Source organism: Blennius ocellaris, assembly GCF_963422515.1.
Source record: "Blennius ocellaris genome assembly, chromosome: 17".
Lineage (NCBI taxonomy): Eukaryota > Metazoa > Chordata > Actinopteri > Blenniiformes > Blenniidae > Blennius > Blennius ocellaris.
The window spans coordinates 4,027,516-4,048,496 of record NC_137666.1 but is presented as its reverse complement, the minus strand read 5'-3'; the positions used below and the strand labels follow the sequence as shown (position 1 = coordinate 4,048,496).

General features: G+C 44.4%; 2 protein-coding genes across 2 annotated transcripts; one reads left to right on the top strand and one right to left on the bottom strand.

Moving 5' to 3' along the window:
* Positions 1-9,084: 9,084 nt before the first annotated feature.
* On the bottom strand, positions 9,085-13,406 carry supt7l (SPT7 like, STAGA complex subunit gamma). Its single transcript, XM_080512405.1, has 5 exons — positions 13,333-13,406; positions 11,560-12,042; positions 10,690-11,014; positions 10,343-10,580; positions 9,085-9,498 (listed from the first exon to the last, which is right to left on the bottom strand). The coding sequence occupies exons 2-5, from the start codon at positions 11,988-11,990 to the stop codon at positions 9,173-9,175; spliced, it is 1,320 nt and encodes a 439-aa protein (XP_080368531.1). The 5' UTR covers positions 11,991-12,042; positions 13,333-13,406; the 3' UTR covers positions 9,085-9,172.
* A 265-nt stretch (positions 13,407-13,671) lies between these two features.
* On the top strand, positions 13,672-20,568 carry slc4a1ap (solute carrier family 4 member 1 adaptor protein). The gene is made up of 14 exons (XM_080513437.1): positions 13,672-14,383; positions 15,312-15,540; positions 15,645-15,773; positions 15,853-15,913; positions 15,999-16,138; positions 16,233-16,393; positions 16,521-16,590; positions 16,671-16,860; positions 17,091-17,181; positions 17,258-17,468; positions 17,684-17,788; positions 18,599-18,684; positions 18,767-18,836; positions 19,651-20,568. Exons 1-14 carry the CDS (start codon positions 13,718-13,720, stop codon positions 19,698-19,700), a joined length of 2,259 nt encoding a protein of 752 aa, XP_080369563.1. The 5' UTR covers positions 13,672-13,717; the 3' UTR covers positions 19,701-20,568.
* Positions 20,569-20,981: the final 413 nt, after the last annotated feature.

The following is a 20,981-nucleotide window of genomic DNA, read 5'->3' as shown; positions in this document are numbered from 1 at the left end:
TTATTTATTTATTTCTAATTAATATTTAATTATTTACATAATTTTTCATTGTGATTATCTTCAACCCTTGAGTCCTTGTCTTGTCTTGTCTTGTCTCGTATTGTGGTGTGAATGCTGCGAGTGAATGATTTATTTTGTTTGGGAAGGGAGAATTGCTCTCCAATGCACCTTGGTTTTATATTACGTTTTACTGTAGCGAGTTTAATTACATTGAGAGATGACCATTGTTGTACATCTGGTATGTTTTTACATGTGTCTGTACCTCCCAATGTAAAAACCAATAAAAATATTTGACAAAAAAAAATAAACTATTTGTATTTGTGGGATCTGTACTGTCTCAAATGAAGCATGAAGCATGAATCTTTTGGCGTTTGTTAACTACAGTAGTTTGGAGTACAACTGAGAATAAAAGCAGCTTTACTTTTTGCCAAGAGAAACAAAATAATAGGTACATACTCACTCCCAGAAAGGAAATTATTATTGAATTAATGAAAAGCTCCTTCAAAGTTTCACAATATCATCACTAAGGATAAAATTACATTTTATCAGCAATAATGACTTATTTTGCTAGTGAATAACATAGTAACTTTTCTTTTCAAAATGGTGATATTCTATTAAAAATGTATATATTTTTCAATTAATGGAAGTTCGGCCATTCATATTTACCATAAAAGCACAAGAGCGCTTTTGACCTTCTCTTCCATTTCTTTTCAAAAGGAGGAAGTGCGTCCCCTGAAATGTCAAACCTTTCCTTGAGCTATTCTCCATCCTCCCGCCACATTCAGGCTCTGCCTTGCGGTTCCATCTCTCAACAATAGTGTTGCAAAGCAGTATTTTTTTTTCCTTTCCCACACAACTTTGTTATTACAGAGACAATTCTGTCAGTAGGAAATTCTTTCACCTGCGTTTTTATTCAGAGAGAAAGAGAGCCGCAGCAGTCGGCTTCCTGAAAGTGAACAGCCGAGACAATGAGCAAGGACTTATTGTCCCTGGTAAAAACTCGAGGTGACGGCAAAAAGAAGTGATTCAGCCATGAAAGGAGACAATTGAGAAGAAAAAAAAAAAAAAAAAAAACACCTGAGAGGTTAACTCGACAAACTACTGAGTATTTGTCACGTCATTGCTGTGGAGTGACCGAGAAATCGCCGGGGTCACCACGGTGAGCTGGAGTTCAGAGAGGAGAAAACGAGGAGGGCCCAGCATGAAGTGACGATGCAGAGGAGATCAAATCCCCTCCGGATTTACTGCAACTGCAAAAAGCACAAGGCTGCCAACGAGGTGCCTCCATGTACTTTCTTGTACCCGACAGAGCGAAGTCAGGTGGTGCCGAGCTCTCAGCGGGGGGCTCGACTCCCATTCCTCCGCCGGCGCCTGTGACAATAATTAGCTACCGAAGAAAGCATCTCGGAAAGTAGAGGAAGACGAAAATAACGCACGTTCCGTACGGCTGTGAAGTTGGGCATTTAGAACTTTGAACGTGAGAAAGTAAATCTATGACTGAGTTCAAGCGGGAGAGGAATATCATTCCGTGAGAGCACGAGGAAGACGAGTAGTATTGCCTCTTACCAACACAGTAAAGTCGGCGCATTTTAAAAAAACAGACTCTTATCTCCTGCATGTGCCGTTTTACCTTCTACCTTTTTTTAAACTGTGACCACACTGGGATATTTACCTCCAGATTGCATTACAAGAGGGCGGGATGGGGTTTACAGAAAGGTCAGGTCACCGTTTCATCCACATTTCAACATCACCTCCAGCAAGTAAACAAGCCTATGCCAGGAAAAATCCTCTGCACGCCGGCATCCAGCAATTCTTTGGAGGGAACACCACCAAATAACCATCACGCTTGAATTGTGACTCGTGTTATAGAAATAAAAAATTTTTTAAAAAGTAAATGCCTTCATTTTTAAGGCATCTTGCCTGTCAGCTTCTCCAGTATTATTATTTTTTTCATTTTTTTTGCATGATCTTGAAAGTGTTTTGACAGTTCTGGAGAATGTGCCAACGCATAGCAGACAGGGAAGCACAGTATCAACAATGTGACACCGAGGACTCATCAAAGTGTCACCAGAGTGACAAACCAGTTGCAAGTGTGTCTGACGTCTCGCTCGCTCACTCGCTCACTCGCTCGCTCTCCAGGAATGGGAACCAACCCCCGCAGAAGGTACACCGGCCCAGTGACCTACTTCTTTCTGGGACAGTGGCTTTGACAATTGGGTTCTGAGGCTACAGTACGTGCCATTAAATAATCCACTTCACCGCAGTCTGAACCCAAGCACAACAGCATTTTTCACATGCAGGGATGAATGCAGCCCCACGTGCTGATGGCTAATGTCTCATGGCATACAGTTGGAGGGGAGGATGGAAATGTCTGAGTGAAGATTGCAAATTAACCCAACTTTTTGAGACAGTTAATGCATGATAATGACACAACGGTGTTGATATTGATAATTAAAATCCGCTCAACTGCTTGTTATGGATTCAGGTAATAGATGTGTGCATGGTTGTTTGAAGTTTAGTTGGAGGAAAAACCAGGAATATGCTTTGAGATTGTCTTAAAGTACCGATATAGAACCCCTGATTAATGGCAAAAGATCTTCAGGAACATTAAGCAGACTAAAGAAGCAGTTCATTCGTTCTTGTGTGGGAAAACCTGCACAAATATGACCTGCATGGACTTGATCCCAAAAGAAAGTTTTCCTGCATGCTCGCCAAAAATTAAAAAAGCATCAAACGTCTCAAAACGAAAGGAGTCACTTCAGAGTGAAATACTGTGAACTGATGAAGGTAAAAGTGAACTTTTTCCTTTTTTTTGCAGTAATTAGCAATGACAAGCATGACTAAATTCTAATCTCACTGTCCTTCGAGGTTTGAGTGAATAAAACTTGTAAAGATTGAATTTATTTAATGAAATACTAGACAGTTCCCTAATATGGCTGAATATTGGAAGATTTAACGGGTTGGCCTGTTAAAAAGCTAAACATCAAAAGATTTTGACCTCACTATCTTTGCCTATAAAAGAATACAAAAATTGTTTTTGCTGACGTTGGCAAAAGGTTTCTCTTATGAGCAGCGTCAAGAGTGGTCATTTGGGTTTGAAACTATTTTGCAGCCCTCCACTCGTTCGTTCAATCAAACCGATGAACATAGATGGGAGACATAAAGAAAGTTCTGAGCCAGACGAAGAGAGGATAGACATTTCAGATGAGACCGCACCACTCGCTGCACGCCGCCTCCTCATAAAACCTCCCAACGACGCTAATTCCCGCCAGGTTTGAGATCAACGCAGGTGCAACCAATTATTTCTGGTGATTCAGAGTGAATGAAGCCTGAAACCAATATCGGGAGAATCCTTCCATTCCATATGTGCCCGATTTAAATAGATTAAACTTCAAATAAAAGCACCTTTTTTTCTTTGTTTTTTTTTTACATTATTTGTACAAGCTCTACTCGTTTATCATCATTTCAAAGTGATTTACAGTAAAGATCTACTAATAACGCGCATCATCACAAGAACTGTATTTTCCCATGTGGATTTTCATGGCCTCTTATCTTTTCAAGATTTTCAATTTAAAAATAAACAAACTAACTATGAGCACGGACTTTATGAGGATCAATGTTACAGCACGCAGCAGCATTTTTAGCCCATCAAGACACATTTATCAATTTAAATCAGAGTAATGAGTATGCACATGGAGACCTTGCACTTGTACGGTCTTCTCACGATATCAACACCACCGTCTAAAGAGCTCTCATTGCTTGTTTTGTATACATTACACCCGCAGCCATATCAAATGTGGCACGATGGGAAAATGGAGGTGCTATTTTTTGTGTGTGTGCATACGAATTCCAGCTGTATCCAGTCACAATCCCTTAATTGCTTCCCTCGGCCTCCGCCGCGGCGAAAGGCAGATCTGTGGAAGTGCCCCTCACTCAAGCGACTGGCCACCCTGACTGACAAGCAATTAGAGATAGAAGCACACATCTCGCAGAGGCACCTCTCAGCCGAATGAAATGCATATTAAGCGGCTGCCGCCGGCATCACAGCGAGAGAAACCCTGACAGGAGACAGGCCCCAGAAAAAAAAAAACGAAATAAAAAATTCTACATCCTGATGAGAGCTGATTGTGCATTGTGTTGTTTTGATATTACAATACCACTTAGATGTCGCACAGCCAGACATGCAGACATGTGAGCATGCAAAAGTGGCGGCAAGCTTCTTATCGCCATGTATTGAGGGAACGTATTCACTTGGCAGCATCTCAGCAGGGCTGTGATAAAAACTACTGCTCGCTTAGAGGGTTTGGGAGTGCCCGTGTCTGTTATGACTGGGAGGATGCAAAAACTCCACAGCAGTTCGGCATGTGGTGCCGCACTGCCCTCCGATGGCAGAGGCGCAAAACCATCACCGGAGCCATCAGCCTCCGAAATGTGTCGCTTCAAGAGAGTGGCATTGTTTCCAGTAAAATGGATTTGCTGTTGAGTGCTTCCATTTTCAGAGCCCACTTTATCTGACAAAGATGAAAGCTATAACATGAAAGCACATTACTGGGAACAACGTGGAAAATGGAGCACACAGGATACTGCCACTATTGAGCAGCGGCTAAATGAGTGCGCTGACATATTGTTGTTGTCATTGTTTGCCAGTCACTGATGAGTGGGACTTGTGCCTGCAAGACTTGACTGAGGGCCCAAACTGACTGCTCAGGTGTATTTGATTTGTTTTTGTATGTACAGTGACATACGTGTATCTCAGGACACATTTGAACGTTGAGTGGCATGGGTGTTTTGCTGCTGATGCCTGCAGCTTCCTCTCCGGTCGGACAGTGTAGTTCGAAGGTCTGCAACCCATACATCTGGAGCCACATGTGTCTTCAGCCCCTCTCCGTTGACTCCCAATAGAAAATTGCAAGTGAAGAAAAATTGAATTTCTTTTATTTGATTTTTTTTTTATTTGGACAACGGACTCATTTTTGAATGGCTAAAAGAAGCTTGAAAAGATAAGCTTGATACGATAACGCGTCAAAATCTGCTAAAATAGCTAAGAATGGTTAAAAAAAGCCAAAATATCCTAAGAAAAAGCACAAAATTACCTAAAGAAGAAAAATGGCCAAAATGGATAAAACTGCTAAAGTAAGAGCTAAAACAGCAGCTACAATGGCTGGAGTTGCTAGAACAGCTGAAGCCCCATTTGCAATATTTTCAACTTAAAACATTTGTTGTATTTTGGGTGTTGATTTAGTCAATGGTGCTTATAATCACGGAAAACTTTTTAAAAGCCACTCCCGAGCTGGAATTTTTTTTTTTCAATCTGAAATTAATAACATTAAGCATAACAGGAATTCAACTTTTTTTTAGGCTCCATCAATCACCTTTCAATCAGACAAGCATGTCTTCCAGGTTTTGGAGGGGAAATTCTCAGACGCATCACATTAAAATACATCAGTTGTTGAACTCTTTTGCTGGCACTGATGTCAGACTGTTGACATCCCATCACAGAGTCTATTTTGTCGCTATGTGTTCCGCCTTTCAATGAGCTCCTCTGGGCATCATTTCCACATGGTATGTTTGGCAACTTTCCAGCAAAAATAAATAAATATAACTATATAAATGACCCTCTGGATGTATGGCCAGATGGAGAATAAGATCCCAGGTTTGACGAATCTACATCAATTCTTGCTTCACCCAAGAGAAAATATCCATTGATCGATTGAGACTGCGACTCCTGACGCCTCGCAATCAATTCCCTCATCTCTCGGTCGCTGTGAAAATGGCTGCGACAGTGGCACAAGTAGCAAGGGACCCTTTGTATCTGTCACATCCCATATGTCTTGCAATTCATCTTTCTGTTGATACCATCATCCAGGCTCATAGTTTATTATTTGCCCCCCTCCTATTCCCTGCTCACAGACTCCTGACGAGACGGCGGTAAACAGAATTGCGAGAAAGTGCCGTCCCCAATTTTTCTTGTGATTCCCTGTACAACAAAGCAAAGCGTGCGCCCCGGAAGCCTCTCCGAGCTCACTGTGCAAAAATGAAACATTCTTCCATTCTGTTCACAAACCCACATCTCTGCTGGAGAGATTAAATTTAGTGTTAAATAAATGGCTTTACAAGCAGGGAGGTAATTAATCATTTGTTGAGTTCTGTTCCTGCGTCTCCAGGTCCCAACTTAAAGCCTCCGCCCCCCCCCCTGCTCCCAAAAAGGAAAATGTCCTGACATTTTTGTAATTACACCTTTTCTCCCCGGTGCAAAGCGACACGGGAGCTGTTGACAAACTGAGGGCTCGCATTGTTGCAGAATGGATGGAGAAAAAAAAAAAAGAGAAATGCTTTCATCTATTTAATCCCACAGCAGTGACCATTAAAACCTTTGTATTCCCCAGCCAATACATTTACCATGACAGATTTTCTTTATATAGCTTACCATCCATTTGTGTCATCGGTTCACTGTTCAATTGGCCTGCCGCTGCTATAACCAAGGAGCACTCTGAAGTTAACCCATAAACTTTATTGTGATTCTAAAAACAATGTTGAACGTCGTGTTGTTTAATACAACCTTTTTATGATCCCATGTTGACATTCAGTGTCTCTCATAAACCTGTCTTGGGAGTGCTGTACCAGTTTTGAAACTGTCCCAATTAATCTCCCAAACAATCACAAGAAATACTTCTGGGTTTTTTTATTTACTAAGATCAATGAATGGGATGTATTTGTGTGGCAAATGATACACTCACTGCATTTGTGACTCTAAATTGCTATTAGAGAAGTGTTTGAATTGAATAAGGGATTCCGAAGCTGCCAACCAAGACAAAGGAAAAAGAATAATATCTGTATCAGAATATGACTTTGTCATATCAAGATTGGTATGAATGCCATCACTTGCAATTCCCTCAATACACTCCCAAACATCTACGTCAAACTTTATAAACAACTTCTAGGTTTCAAAAACTCAGAAAATTTGTAACAAAAGTAACTTTGCAAAAACAATCAGCCCTCCTATTCATACTCCCTCATAAAATAGTCTTCTTTATAGTAGGAATTATTTGAAGCCGAGGCTCCGATGTCATAAAAGTTTCTAAGTCAAATAGGTTGAGATCTTCTCAAGTCTTTTTATATTATATATATATATTTTTTTTTTAAATCTCTCTTTCAGCTGCTGCCGTGTTTTCCTGCTGAGCTGCAGCGGAGAGCCAATTAAAAAGAAAGAGAATTTTGAAGCTGTGCTCAGAGGACACTTTGACTCATCAGAGGTTTGTTCAAGTAAATAAAAGTGCAGCCATTGTTCACCTGGTAGAAATAAGTTTCCGCCTTGTGTTTGAGGGATCATCAGAAGTGAGCAAAAACTTTTGATTTGGTTTCTCTGCATCAGATAATGGCAAGAATAAAAGTTTCTTTAGGACTTTTGTGGAAACTGGATCTTCTGTTCAAAGCGGCATAAACGACGGCATCTGCAGGAGGCCATTTCAGCTCACTGGAAAAATAGCAACATTACTTTTAAATAATCTATGATTTGACGGTGTCGTTCACAGGCCTTCACAGAATGCTGATTTACAATTTTCATTTACGTCACTCGGAAGCTGATGCGTGTTTGCAGGACTTCCCATTGAAGGAGACAGCAGCAGGTTGCACAACAGAATGAATGAAAACATGAGCCGGGCTATCGGCAGTCCGATGACGAGAACAGCGACCTGCCTTCTTGGCGGCAGTCTAGAGAAAACACAGCCCTGGAAGATTTAACAAGAATGACTTGAGGATTTAGCCTACAAATTTACTGAGACCAAACGTCTGTTAAACTCGCAAAATTACCTCATAAAAATAAGGACTTGGACCTGCTGCGAACATCTTGGTGGTGCAGCTGGTTAAAACAGCGACTGCTAAACATTTCAGCGAGTCTAAGGCCACATTGACACGTACCAGGTTGTTTGACAAAACGCTGCTATTTCTCTGCGTTTGGGCCCCGCAACTCACCACTAACGACGATTTTTGAAAACTCCGGACACAGCCTGTTTATTTTCCAGGATTCTGATTGGCTATCATGGCTTCATGCTTCTTGCTTACACTGCCCCCTACAGGTTTGGCATGCTCATAGCAGGTGTATATGTGGGTCTGTGTAAATGAAGATTTTCTTTTTTAACAGTATAGGGGGAAATGTCAGTTAATCTTACTGGACCTTCTTACTCCCGTTGTGATTATGAACATTGACAAGGAGAGCATTTCATAATCTAGGAGATTTATTTTTGTTTTAGTGGCCTGCTGGGGCCACGTGCCAACTCAAATCTTTTTTTTTTTTTTTAAACGTAAAGAAAAACAAACTAAGAACAAACCAAGCGCGATTGCAGCTAATTGAACGTGAACACACGCGACTCCACCGGCAGCAGGTCACATGGGCGCCGACAATCACCTGCCTAATGGCGTAAACGAAACCGGGCAGCACAAAAGGAAATCACACGCATTCAAACAGGCCCTCTCGTTCGGCGTGCAAGAATATGCGCGGCATAATTAATTTTCCATTAAGGTTTGGATTGATGTTGCCTTTGTGATGCAGACAACCAAGCCGTAATTGCCTCTGGTGTTGCATTCGCAGCTTTGCCTCATTACTGAAACAGATGCTAATTTTGCACAGCGGCTTCAGGTTGAAAGGTATGTGCGTGTGTGTGTGTGTGTGTGCACGCCGTTCCGCCGTGTTGGGTAAAGCTTGAAGTCGCTCGCAGAGAGGAAAACGCGAGGACCTGGAAATGCATCATAATGCAAAGCGGTGAGCTCGTGAGAAAGAAAATGTTTTTTCCCTTTTGTTTCTCTTTAGAGCACATTTTAATCATAATCAATGGAAGTGGCAGTAATTGGTTGGCGAGGCAAGAGTCATGATAGTGTGGGAAAACAGCGCAGGCCTCTGAATTATTAAGCCGTTAACTAAGCGATTGGCTTTTTGGACCTCTTAGTTTCCTTGTTCTTCAATTTATTTGGGTAATTGAAACATTTTTTCTATGTCTTCAGGGTAAAATTCATACAACTGGCACTTCAAAAGATGTTTATTCTTTTGATAGTTATTTGAATTCATAAAAACAAACGAAAAAAGCTACTAAATACATCCTGTCCACTGATGTTCAGTTTTTTTTTTTTTTTTACAAAATCCTGAAGTCCATTTCTTCAACTTTCCCGCAACGCCACTTCACATCTTCTTGGCCCGTTTCTTTGGTCTCTGGTTGAAGACGGGCGACGCCCCCATCAGGGAGTCGGGCGAATGAGAGGCGAAGCTGGCGCCACCGTCTGACGCCGCGCCGCCTGGTGAGGGAGCCATGGCTCCTCCCCCTCCTCCGGACTCGCTCATGGTGGACATGGGCCCCGCCTCCTCAAACACGTCTCCGCCCAGGACCGAGTGGTGGTGGTGATGGTGGTGGTGTTGGTGATGGTGGCTGGAACTCTGGCCGTCGTCGCCATCCTGGGGCTCCACTTTCACCTGCGGCCACAGCGGGGAGTTATTGGCTCCGCCTCCGCCTGGCGAAGAGGGGAAAAAAAAAAACACATGAGAATACATACGCTATTGGTGGGAATTAATCTGAAATATTGATGAGAATTATCATTTTCCTTGTCCTTTCAGTGTAAACATTCCATAAGGTGGTGCCGTATCCCCATGCTTTGACAATGAGTTCACTACTTTGCACACACAAATGGCTCGCAACCACGAAATGGTTCTCATAATTCACTTGAAAGAGCCGATTCATTGGCAGACGCCACCTCTCCAGGAGCAAGTCAATAGTGTTCCGATTCTTAATGACTAAAAATTCATTTTTACTACTGGTCTTGCAAATTTGAGATGACCTTTGCAAGAAATATCAGAACAAACCTCCTTGTCTGGAATAAGATGGTTTGAGATCCATTTGTTATTATTGTGTAATTATTCACACAAATGTCACACTGGTGTCCATAGCAAGGTGAAATATTGCAATACAAGAACACGGAGAAGTTACAACCTGAACTTTGACCACTAAGTGTCTCTGTCATAAAATATCACAGGAGTGAACAATAAATGTTCCAGAAGGGCCAACTGGAAAAGTAGATCAACTATTAAGGGTAGAAACACAAGTTGAATTGAATTTTGCTCAAGAACAATTATCTTGTGATAAAAAGCTTGTTTTTTTTTTTTTACATGATTTATTTCTATTGTTTGATGACTGTTCTTGTTTAATGAAGGTTGTGATAAAATAGCATGCATATTTATTTACAAACAAATCATTAAATTGTTGTGTTTTTATTTACTCTGCGGCAAAATGTGGAGATGTTTCCCCCAAGTTGGACCTGGCTGTGAAAAAAAAAAAAAGCACCACGATGGTGGTCTCACCTGCAGTGTGAGGAGAATGATCACCATCCAGGCCGGAGGTCAGCCTCTCGCCGTGGGCCCCAAGGACCCCCATGGGCAAAGCCTGGTCCCCCGAGGCCAGGTCGGCCTCGGGCTCTTCGCTCACGGGGAATGAGATGTCACTCATGGGTTCCTCCTTTATCCTCGGGGGCTTGGAGTCCTCCAGGGCTTTCTCTGGATTCACCAGCCGCTCGTACTCCTCCGACAGATCCTTACTGACCTGCGGGAATGAAATGTATATATATTTTTTTTAAATTCACCCTCAAATGATGCCCACCAATTATTGACGCCACATAAAAATGGAGCGGCCGCTCCTCCACCGAGCTCACCTGGAGCATGTAGCTGTGGTAGTCCTTGATCCTCACTTGCCAGAAGCGCTGCAGGGCCAGCACGCTGCCGACGCCCACCTCGTGGAAGACCTGCTCCACCACGTCCGGGAAGGGGCTGGCTCCCAGGCGGGCCTCGCGGTCCACGGCCACGCGCAGCAGGCGGGTCACGCGCAGGTAGTGCTCGTGGACCAGGTCGGTGAGCGTCTCCAGCACGCTCTCCTGGGCGCACTCGAAGCCGGCGTGGGCCAGGACCGTGGCCACCGACTGGTAGAGGAGCTGCCTGCAGGACGGCCAGCTGAGCTCCGTGACTGGCTCGCCTTTACCCCTGGTGGAGGCGACATGGGTGTGAGTAGCTGCGAGTGCCAACATCCGGTCTGCGACCTTTCACCTCTCTAAAGTGGCCTCCCGAAAAAAAACCTTTTAAATGTTTTTAGTGAGCTGACAAATTGAACAAAACGTGAATAAAAGAATACTTCTATAGCCTTTGCACTTAAAGAGATAAATGTTGAGTTTCCAAACGCACATCTCGAAAAAGAAAAAAAGGGGCAAAAAAGGACGGAAGGCTAAAGCTGGCTAGAATAGCCAAAAAAACTGTTAAAAACAAAACTTCTTAAATGGGCTCAACAGCAGTTGTAACTTGTACTGCTCATAATTTCTAAATGCCTTGACAAACTACAGTTTTCAGCTTACAATATGCTCTTTATTTTGGAGGTTCAATTCTAAAAATGATTTTTATTTGTTAGAAAATGGCTGGTTGAAACCGTGATATTTTGTACCTTTTTATTAAACTCAGAGTTTGAAGGATTTGTATACGATTGCCTCTTTTTTTTTTTTTTGAAGGAGAGCGAAGGCTTCAATCTCAAAACTTACTTATAGAAGTCACTCTCGGGGTCACTGTGGCGGAGCTGGAAGGGCTGTCTGGGGGCTTTGCTGTCCGCCGGCAGTAGATCATCTGGCATGACAGGAGGCGTGGGAGGACGAAGGGGCAGGCTGACGTCGACCTCCTCCACTTTGGCTCCGCCTTCAGAGGGCGCCGAGCTCTGACCCTGAGCCTGTGCGGACGCCAGGAGCCCCCGGAGACGGCGGGCATGCTGGCACAGCTGCACGGTGTGGATAGTGAGGCTGCACGGCTCCGAGGGCACGTCCAGCATGGTGGTGGGCCGCGGGCGCTGCGCGGACGGCTGGTGCAGCGGCGGGTCCTGCATTTCCACCGACCGGAACTCGCGCTGGAGCAGGTCGAAGGAGCTGCGGCTGGGAGGGGCCCCCGCGGGTCCGGGGATCTCGCCCCAGTAACGCATCATGTCAACGGGTTGAGGGTGTGAGCCGGCTTCAAACTTGATCCGAGTGCAGAAACTGTGAAACACAAAACACATAATCTGTCTGTTACAGTTACAAGTTACAAGTTTTCCTCTCTTCACCCCCAACCAAGCACATAACAGATTGTATTTGAATCTGTGTCAACATGCAGAGACTCTATGTGTCCAGATTTTTTTAATGCCCAATCTTGGAACCGATTTTCATATCATCATTAAACAGGCACTCTCTAAGTTCACTCTCAAACCCCTGTATAAAAAGTGTATTTCATAAATCGATTTTGTTCTTTGTTTTATATATTAGATATATTAGAATTTATTAGAAGTTTGTTAACCAGCTATTATAACTATTAATGTAACCCTAACCCAGATTGTATCATATTATTGCAATAAATTGTCCTAAAAATATATATAACACTAGAGTTTAATCATAACGCGTCTAGTAGGATATATAAAAATAATACTTTCACATATTTGCATCTGTGCAATCAAACAAAAATCCTAGATACATGAAGTCTCTCTCAGATATCAAACATCAATCCAAAGGTACCTCGTTTAGTGCAACTCATCAAATAGCCTGACTCAAAAAATACATATCAATGCTTCTCTGGCCACTAGGTGGCAGTGATGGACTTTAGCCATAGCCATGTTCTTTTAAATTATTTAATATAAAAAGGTTCACTTCTTATGCGTAAACTTGGATGAGAGGAGCGATTGACTAAGGTAGCCTTATGGGATCATTTAGTATCAATCCAGGTTTTGCATATGTATTATTGTTGCTGTTCAACTGGGAAGTTGGATAATTTATTCTAATTCAAAACGAATTTTAAGAGCACAGTAGACTGGTACTGAAAGAAGCAACTATCTGAAACAAACATTGATTTTCACTAAGTGAGCGAGATGCCAATAATTACTGAAACACGGCAAAAATAATACATCTACTGTTTCATGATACATTTGTTTTGATTTTTGACCAAACAAGACAAGAGGATGAGGGACGCTAAACAAATGAGATATTTGAGAGATTAAAAAAGAACTGAGTGATATAGTTGTAATTTAGGAAAGCCGTATTAAAAAGCACATAGTGTTTTATGCTGAAAATTCATCCTTGCGGTTTAATAAGAAATCCTTACAGCCCAACAGCCGAATAATAATATAAATGTTAGGTTTCTGCCTGAAGTCTGGTAGGTCTGGTACTGCGTTAGCATACAGGAGCACGTGAGCAAGCAACTCCATCACGAGAAAGGAGCAGTTAAAACAACCCGAAATTACTTAACACGAATGGTTAGTTAGATTATCTAAACATAGATCAAATACGAAAGTTACTTACTTTGAGGACGCAAAGTCTGAGGACAACTGAAGCCAATGGTTCACTGTTATCTCAGAGGAAAGCTGAACAGGAAGTAAGCGTCGCAAAGGACTCGGGTAAACAGCGAAACAAGCCGACAGTTCCACAACAAATCAATGCTTTGCTGTCAGGTTATTCTTTTGAATTTACCCACACATGCTGGAGTTTAGAATTTTTTTTTATTACATTTCTAACCATTTGTAGCTTCTAAATATTTTTAGCTGATGCTTTTACGGTAATTTCAGAGCGTAGATAACTCGGACACTTTTGAGGATAGCACCAAATAAACATGGCCGCCTCCGTACAGACAGACGTGATGGTAAGCGAAACAGAAGGAGAAATTAGCTCTCCGGCTCCAACAGGGGCCATGGAGATCACGGGTGACCCTGGAGGAGAGGACCTTCCTGCACCTGAGCCCCCAACAGAGGAGCCTTTCAAGAAACCGACCTTTTTTGCGGCACCTTCGCGCGTCTCAGCGACGTCAAGACGCACCGAAGCTCCAGCAAGAGAACCGAGCACCCCCGACATCACGGGTGAAATCAAAAAAGAGGACAACGACTGTGACAGTGATCAAGAAGCAGCCCCTGTCAAACCCAAACAGGTGGCGAAGCAGAGGAGCCTCCCTCCTAAAGCACCACCGGCCGGAAATTTCCCCCCTATCCCGTACGCGGAGCCCCCCTGGGGCGGCGTTCCTCCAGAACTCCCGTACGCCCTCGAGATCCTCAAAAACGGCACCATCGTGGACACGGTGCCCCTCGCCGACAGGAGTTACTTCGTAGTCGGACGGCTCCCCGTGTGCGACGTCTCCCTGGAGCACCCCTCCATCTCCCGGTATCACGCGGTGATCCAGTACCGCGGGCAGTCCGGGGACGAGGAGAGCGTCGGGGAGGAGAGGGGCTTCTACGTCCACGACCTGGGCAGCACGCACGGCACCGTGGTGAACAAGAACAAAGTCCCACCCAAGACCTACATCAGACTGCGGGTTGGTCACGTGATCAAGTTCGGTGGCAGCACGAGGCTTTTTATTCTCCAGGTAAATACAGTTTGAAAGAGAAGACAGAACTCTCTTGTGGTCCTGGAAGTGGATGGGTATTCGTGCTGTGGCTTCTAATGGTAAACCTGTGACACACTGATGCAATTCAATCACACTGCTTGGACAGATATAGATGCAATGTAAACAAACATGTCTTGTATACATTGCATCTATATCTCGTGGCACTTGGAGCATTTTCTGGCACTCTGGTCATGTTTTGTGACTTCTAATGTCCTCTGTGGTTGTCTTGTGGCATCCCACACACTCTTGTATTATGACATGAGCCGTCATCTATATGGAATACAGTGTCAAACGTAGAATGGTACTTCTGTTCCGCTTGCAGCATTATATGGCGCTCTTCACATTTTGTAGCACCCCGGTGGCGTAAAGTCTGTGACCTCTAATGTCCTGCATTGGTTTTCTTGTTTCCAGACAGTAGTAACACATCATGTAGTGGCATGTAAGTAGTATCTAATGTCAGATGTGCGGCTATCCTTTGGCATCTTGCGCCCGCTTCTAGCAGGTGATGGGACCCAGAGGCACTGTGGTGGCTTTTCTGAACAGGTGTTGTGGCTTATAGTGGCACAAAGGAGCTGTGGCACTCTTCGTGTGGTACTGTCATTGGACTTGTAGCATCTATAGACACTCCTCTGCATCTCAAGCTAGAAACCTACTGGAATTTGTCAGGCTTATAGTAACAGCCAGTTATCATGGGTCTCCCTTGGGGCATGTCTTTTAAAACTAATGTTGCTCCTCATGGCCCACAACTGGAACTTCAGGACACAATGTGTCTTGTGGCACATTAATCTGACACAATAAATGTGTGTCTATATGTGAGCGAGCATTATAGCTACAACCTGGATTGCAGAGGCTTCTAAAATATTCACCGTCTAGGAAATAAGACATGGGCCTTCCTCAACTTCCACAGGGACCAGAGTTTGATGAGGAAGAGGAGTCAGAGCTGACGGTGACGGAGCTGCGGGAGCGAGCCCGCAAACAAAAGGCAGAGCTGGAGAAAAGGATGATGGGAGATGGCTCGGATGATGATGATGACAGCGGTGACAAGGAAGACGACGATAAGCAAGAGGAAGAAGGGGAGAGTAACAAGGGCAGAAGCAAAGGCTCACAGGAGGACTCGGGCTGCTCATGGGGAATGGGTGAGCTCCTTGTCTGTAGGACAGATGTGAAATAGTTTTTCATGTTGTCTTTGCTTGATAAGTAAACTAAATGCTTCTTTTGTTTATTTTTGCTCCATATGCAGCCGACGAGGCGGCTCCAGAGGAGGACGAGAACGAGGAAAACCCCTTCTCGACAGAGTTCCACGAAGACCAGGAGGCAGCCTACCTGAAAGACCCCAAGAAGGCTTTGCAGGGTTTCTACGACAGAGAAGGTGAGAGGAAGAGTAATTAATTCACTTGTCATGCTTATTTCTTTGGATTGTGTAATGATGTCCACCTCCTTCTTTCCAGGGGAAGAGCTGGAGTTTGAGTATGAAGACCAAAGCCACGGTTCTTGGCTCTGCAGAATAAAGTAAGCACCATACGATCCTTGCCGAGTGTGACATCGTGAAGTGCTTGTTAAAGTTGTAAAGTCCGTGCTGTCTTTAACCCGACAGGCTGCCAGTGGATGATGCCCTGGGCCGTCAGCTGGTGGCTGAAGTGACGGTCACAGGCAAGAAGAAAGAAGCTGCCATACAGTGCTGCCTGGAGGCCTGCCGAATGCTGGAGGCCAGGGGGCTTCTGCGCCAGGAGGCAGGTGGGCACATGACAAAAAGACTGAAATGTGGTTTGCGGGAAGTGGGTAAACTGGAGGGGAAAAGAAAACGAGAGCTGTGCATTTCCTTTTGCAGTGTCCCGGAAGCGCAAAAAGAAGAACTGGGAGGACGAGGACTATTACGACAGCGACGACGACACCTTTCTGGATAGGACGGGAACCGTGGAGAGGAAGAGGAAGGAGAGGATGAAAAAGGCCGGAAAGGTTCAGGAGAGGGTAGAGACCTATGACTCTCTGGTAAGAAAACACTGAAAGGTTACAAACAACTTGGGTTTAATATTAAGTATTAGGAAATAAAAGATACAATTGAGTTCATCCGAGTAGGAGTCTGATGTTAGACGTGACGCTCTTTTCATGTCTTCAGGTGGCCAAACTATCAGCGGTGGAGAAGGAGCTGGCAGACACTCAGAAAAAGCTCAATACTGGCAGAGAAGGTGAAGCACGATGACTTTTAATGGCGGCACACTCTAAACAGTTGATGTTACCCCTCACCCATTTCTCATCCTCCCTTCAGGCTCCTCGACCTCTTCCGCCGAAGACTCGCTGGACGCCTTCATGACTGCCGTGAGGAGCGAGGCAGCGATGGACGCCGTGGATCGCAGGAAGCTTCATGTGCACATGGCGGACTTGCGCAAAGAAGCTCAGAGGCTCCGCAGGCTTGTGGAGCTCACACGGCCGGCGCAGATGCCTTCTCTGCAGCCCAGGTGAAGTGGTTGGCGTGATCAATGTGTTCATCCATTCATTTATTGCAGCATGCCACTGTGCCTACTGAAGACCAGATTTGTGGATTTCAATAGATTTTTTGATAGTCCTGTATCAATTTTGAAAGTTCTCTTGATTGAAAGTGTTCCCTTACATATAAATAGAATTTACCTGCAGTGGATAAAGTTTTAAATGAGGGCCAACTGTGTCTCTGGTGGTATCCTCGTTCCAGCTCGGAGACAGAGAAGACGAAAAAGACCCTGCCGCTGTTTGGAGCAATGAAGGGGGGAAGCAAGTTCAAGCTGAAGACGGGTACCATCGGGGTGAGCACTCTCGTCATCATCTTTTCTTTAAGTCTTCTTTCTTTCTTCTGTGATTCACCTGTTCTTGTTCTTGCAGAAGTTGCCTCCAAAGCGATCAAATCTGCCGGAAGAGCTCTTCAACATGAAAGACCTTCCATCTGGTGTGGAAGAAGAGGAAGAGGAGGAAGAGGACAAGAACCAGGCTGAGGAGGAGGAACACAAGGACACTATTGAGCAACAGAATGCAGATGAATCGCTGTCAGACGAGAACGATCAAGATCAACCAGCGCATTATGCTAAACCTAAAGGTAAAGGTGCAGTTTGGCCTACCGCCACTTGGCGGCAGTAGATATTTAATACATCCAAATGGATTTTTGCTACGTGAGATGTTGGACTTTAAAAGTATGTGTGGAATTGACTCTTGTGTCTCTTTTTTTCGCACCTTGGCTCCAGAGTGGGTTAGCGTGATCCACTCTCAGGCCTCGACAGCATGACTTTAACTTGGACTTTGTTTGCACGTCAGATCGCAGACAGAGGAAGAGGAAGAGCGAGGAGTCAGTGGGGGCAGAGACAAAGGAGGTTCCTCGAAAGCCCAGCAGCAACAAGGTGCCAGCTCCCATCAACTCAGGTGTGGATCACAACTTTAACACTTGATGGTGCTTACCTAAACGGCCCCCGTATGAGTGAAAATCCCGATTCAGTAAACTGAAGTAAACTTATAGAGGCCAAGCATGTGTGTGTGTAAAAAAAAAAACTACAGAGGAAGAGCTCAGAGAACATTTGTGGAGGAGGCAGAAGATCCACTGTGATGACCCCTGAAAGGAGCAGATCAAAGATTGAAAAGAAAGTAGAATTTTTGCACTTCAGGCTTTGAGCTCTGAGTTTTGCTGTGATCTGTTCGTGGGTAAAATTGTGGTGACTGAAACTGTGAACTTACTTGTGAAGTTCTCTTTATGGTAATAAGAGTGATTTAAATGTGCAGCACAAGGTCAGCAAAAGGTTTGAATTGATTTGTGTTGGCTCATTCTGTAGAAAAACAACATCTAATGATGATTCATGTCCACCTCCTCCTCTTTATTACTTAAAAAAAAAAGTAGTTTTAAGCTATTTCCAGTTTTAGATGGTCATTAAAGACAAAGGGAGTTTTGCCATGACTCGATATGCACATGTTTCTGACATCTGTGGTGCTGTTTGAGGTACTTTCAAGTACTGTTAATAACATAGATAATCCAGAATCTAATGGCAAGGAGATTGGTTGATGCTTAGTTCACAGCAAGGTTTGTTATGTCACCAAGACGCTGGGTGCTGATGTGTATGTGAATCTAACAAGAAAATCAAAGAGACGAGAGTGTTGTTTGTGCGGAGGTGGAGGATTGTGAGCACAAACTGCAGCTCAGGTATAAACGGCCGTCTGCTCAACTGCACTGTCCATCCACAGAGTCCAAAGCAGAAGGCGGAGAGGAGCAAGCAGTGGATCACGACCCCAAAAAGAAGCAGAAGAAAAGGGTGACGGGTCCCAGCAGGGTAAGGACTGACACCCAGGAGAAAGCCAGGGTGGGACAGACGACTGTGAAAGTGATCGTCCTCCAACATGTTGTCTCCACAGCCGCCGGTGCAGCTGTCGGCACAGTATCCAGACGACGACCCCGATTATTCTGTGTGGATGCCCCCTGCAGGTGAGCAGACCAACACACAGGCAGCAGGAAATCAAGGGTTTTCGCACATTTTGATATTTTTCTTTCCTTCAAATGCACTCATTTCTGAATTGTTGACACCAGTGGTGCATGCCAGGAAGAGCACATGCAAGCAGGCATCTTAACGTCAGGACGAAACCGTCAACGCTCACCGAGGAATGCAGATCTGACGCAAAGTGATAAGATAAGACCGGAAGAAGAAGGAGGGGGGGAAAAAAGCAGCTTGTATTCAGGCTGCCACGCAGCTGCACCGGCCTGTGATCAGGTCCTCGCTGTGGTATGCAAGCACAGTGTCTGAACTCTGCTGCTAAAGCAGAGAGCCTTGTTTGGTTTCCCATCATGCATCAGTCTGAGAGGACCGCCACTGATCCAGTACTGAGCAGTTCAGTTTCTCGTTACTTTCCACATTCTCTGAAGATTTGAACTTCATCTTGAAGCATTCATTCTCTTTTTATTCTTAAACGCTTCTTAAAACAGTGTCAGAGGGATATTGGTTTAATTAGTTCACGTATTTCAGGTAAATACACTCCAAAGTGAAGGGCAGGTATCTCGATTTGATTGACCTTTCGTTGACACCCACCGTGAGGAGGCAGAGCTTAATCTAACCAAATAATTTCATACTTTTTTCTTTTTTTTTAAACATTGTTTTCTTTGGAACAACTGTCTTTATTCTTATCCACAAAAATAACTTTTTTCTGACAAGAAATATTTGTTCTCATTTCCTCGAATTAGAACGTCTTGTTAATGTTTTCCTTCATATCTTTCTGTGGACTGAAACTCTTGTTCCCTCTGGCAGGTCAGAGTGGAGACGGACGCACGCACCTCAACGACAAATACGGTTACTGAGGGCAAAGACGCATAGAAACGACCTGGAGGACAAGGATCAGACCTCATCCACCATCACCAACCCACTCATTCTGTGTGTGTATGTGGTGGGATTCATCTTCGAAGAATTGTGCACAACATCACCTTTCTTCCCACGCCTCTTTCTCCGTGTCGGGAGGAAAGTCGGGCTGTGATGAACTGAAAGTGTAGAGTTTGAGCTGGGAGCGGACACCGGGCGGCCAGTCGACCTGCAAGCACTCCCCTCCTCCCCTCCCCTCCTCCCCTCTCTGTACCAGAGAAAATGGCCGCACTTAGATTCCGCCTTTTTTATTTTTAATCGGAAAAAAATAAACCCAACTGGTTTTCATCCGAGCAAAGAAATCTGCAGAGGCAGTGCAGGAGTGACTTTTGAGCGAATTGTAGTTAAAATGTAGTTGACGTCCGATCTGTTGCCTTCGTGTGTTTTGCTTCAGTCGATAGCAGCCGTAACCTTTTCTTCTTTTTTTTTTTTCTCCTAAAATGAGAGTAAGAAGCAGAGAGAGAGAGAGAGGGTGAGCATTGAAGCAGCTTTTCTGACCATCTGGACACTTGGATGGCTTACTGGATGAAACGCAAGCTGATAATGACTCAAGCTAAGTGGAGTGTGTGTGTGTGTGAGTGAGTGCACGCACGTGCACACACACACACACACACAAAGCTCCAGCCTTCTCAAACTTCTCTTTTTAACAAGATTGTCGGTGTGTGTTTGCCCGGAGCAGGATTCCTCACCCTGTGAAGTCCCACTCGGAGCTGTTCTCTTGGTTTGCTGCCATGCTTCCCACCTTCGTTTTCCTACTTGCCTTTTCAAGCAACGCCCGTCAAGAAATGTAAACTGTATTTTGTTATATAAATGTCGAATAAAAACAAATTGTAACCATTTGCTCTTCGATCCAAGTTTCACTCCCCTGGGGGGGGGGGGGGGGGGGTGGAAGCAAGAAAAAGTGTTTCCGTCTGCGCTGAGGTTTCTTGACGTTGTTACACTTTTCTCTCTCCTCCTGTGTCCCACAAAGAGAGCTTTCTCTGACACCGTCACAAAGGAGCTCGTGGTCTGGACTGCAGGATCCTTCCCTGACCTACTAACTAGTGACAGAACGCAGATGGACACGAGACGCAGCAGGAGAGCAAAACATGTTGACCTTCGCTTCACACCGTCATAAACCGACCAGTGGAAGTGGTGAAGCTACTCATTTGTAAGAAGCGTCAAAACATGTTAAGAGTTTGTGAAGGTACGTTTGTTTAAGGTTACCAATGCTCCACAAGTTC

Excerpts from the sequence above, each read along its gene's own strand:
- supt7l (XM_080512405.1), bottom strand. The coding sequence starts at position 11,990 with ATGATGCGTTACTGGGGCGAGATCCCCGGACCCGCGGGGGCCCCTCCC. Across the intron at positions 11,015-11,559 it reads CCCGAGAGTGACTTCTATAA|GGGTAAAGGCGAGCCAGTCA; the intron begins GTAAGTTTTGAG and ends CGCCTCCACCAG. Across the intron at positions 9,499-10,342 it reads TCATTCTCCTCACACTGCAG|GCGGAGGCGGAGCCAATAAC; the intron begins GTGAGACCACCA and ends CCTCTTCGCCAG.
- slc4a1ap (XM_080513437.1), top strand. The coding sequence starts at position 13,718 with ATGGAGATCACGGGTGACCCTGGAGGAGAGGACCTTCCTGCACCTGAG. Across the intron at positions 17,469-17,683 it reads GCATTATGCTAAACCTAAAG|ATCGCAGACAGAGGAAGAGG; the intron begins GTAAAGGTGCAG and ends TTTGCACGTCAG. Across the intron at positions 18,685-18,766 it reads GGGTGACGGGTCCCAGCAGG|CCGCCGGTGCAGCTGTCGGC; the intron begins GTAAGGACTGAC and ends TTGTCTCCACAG.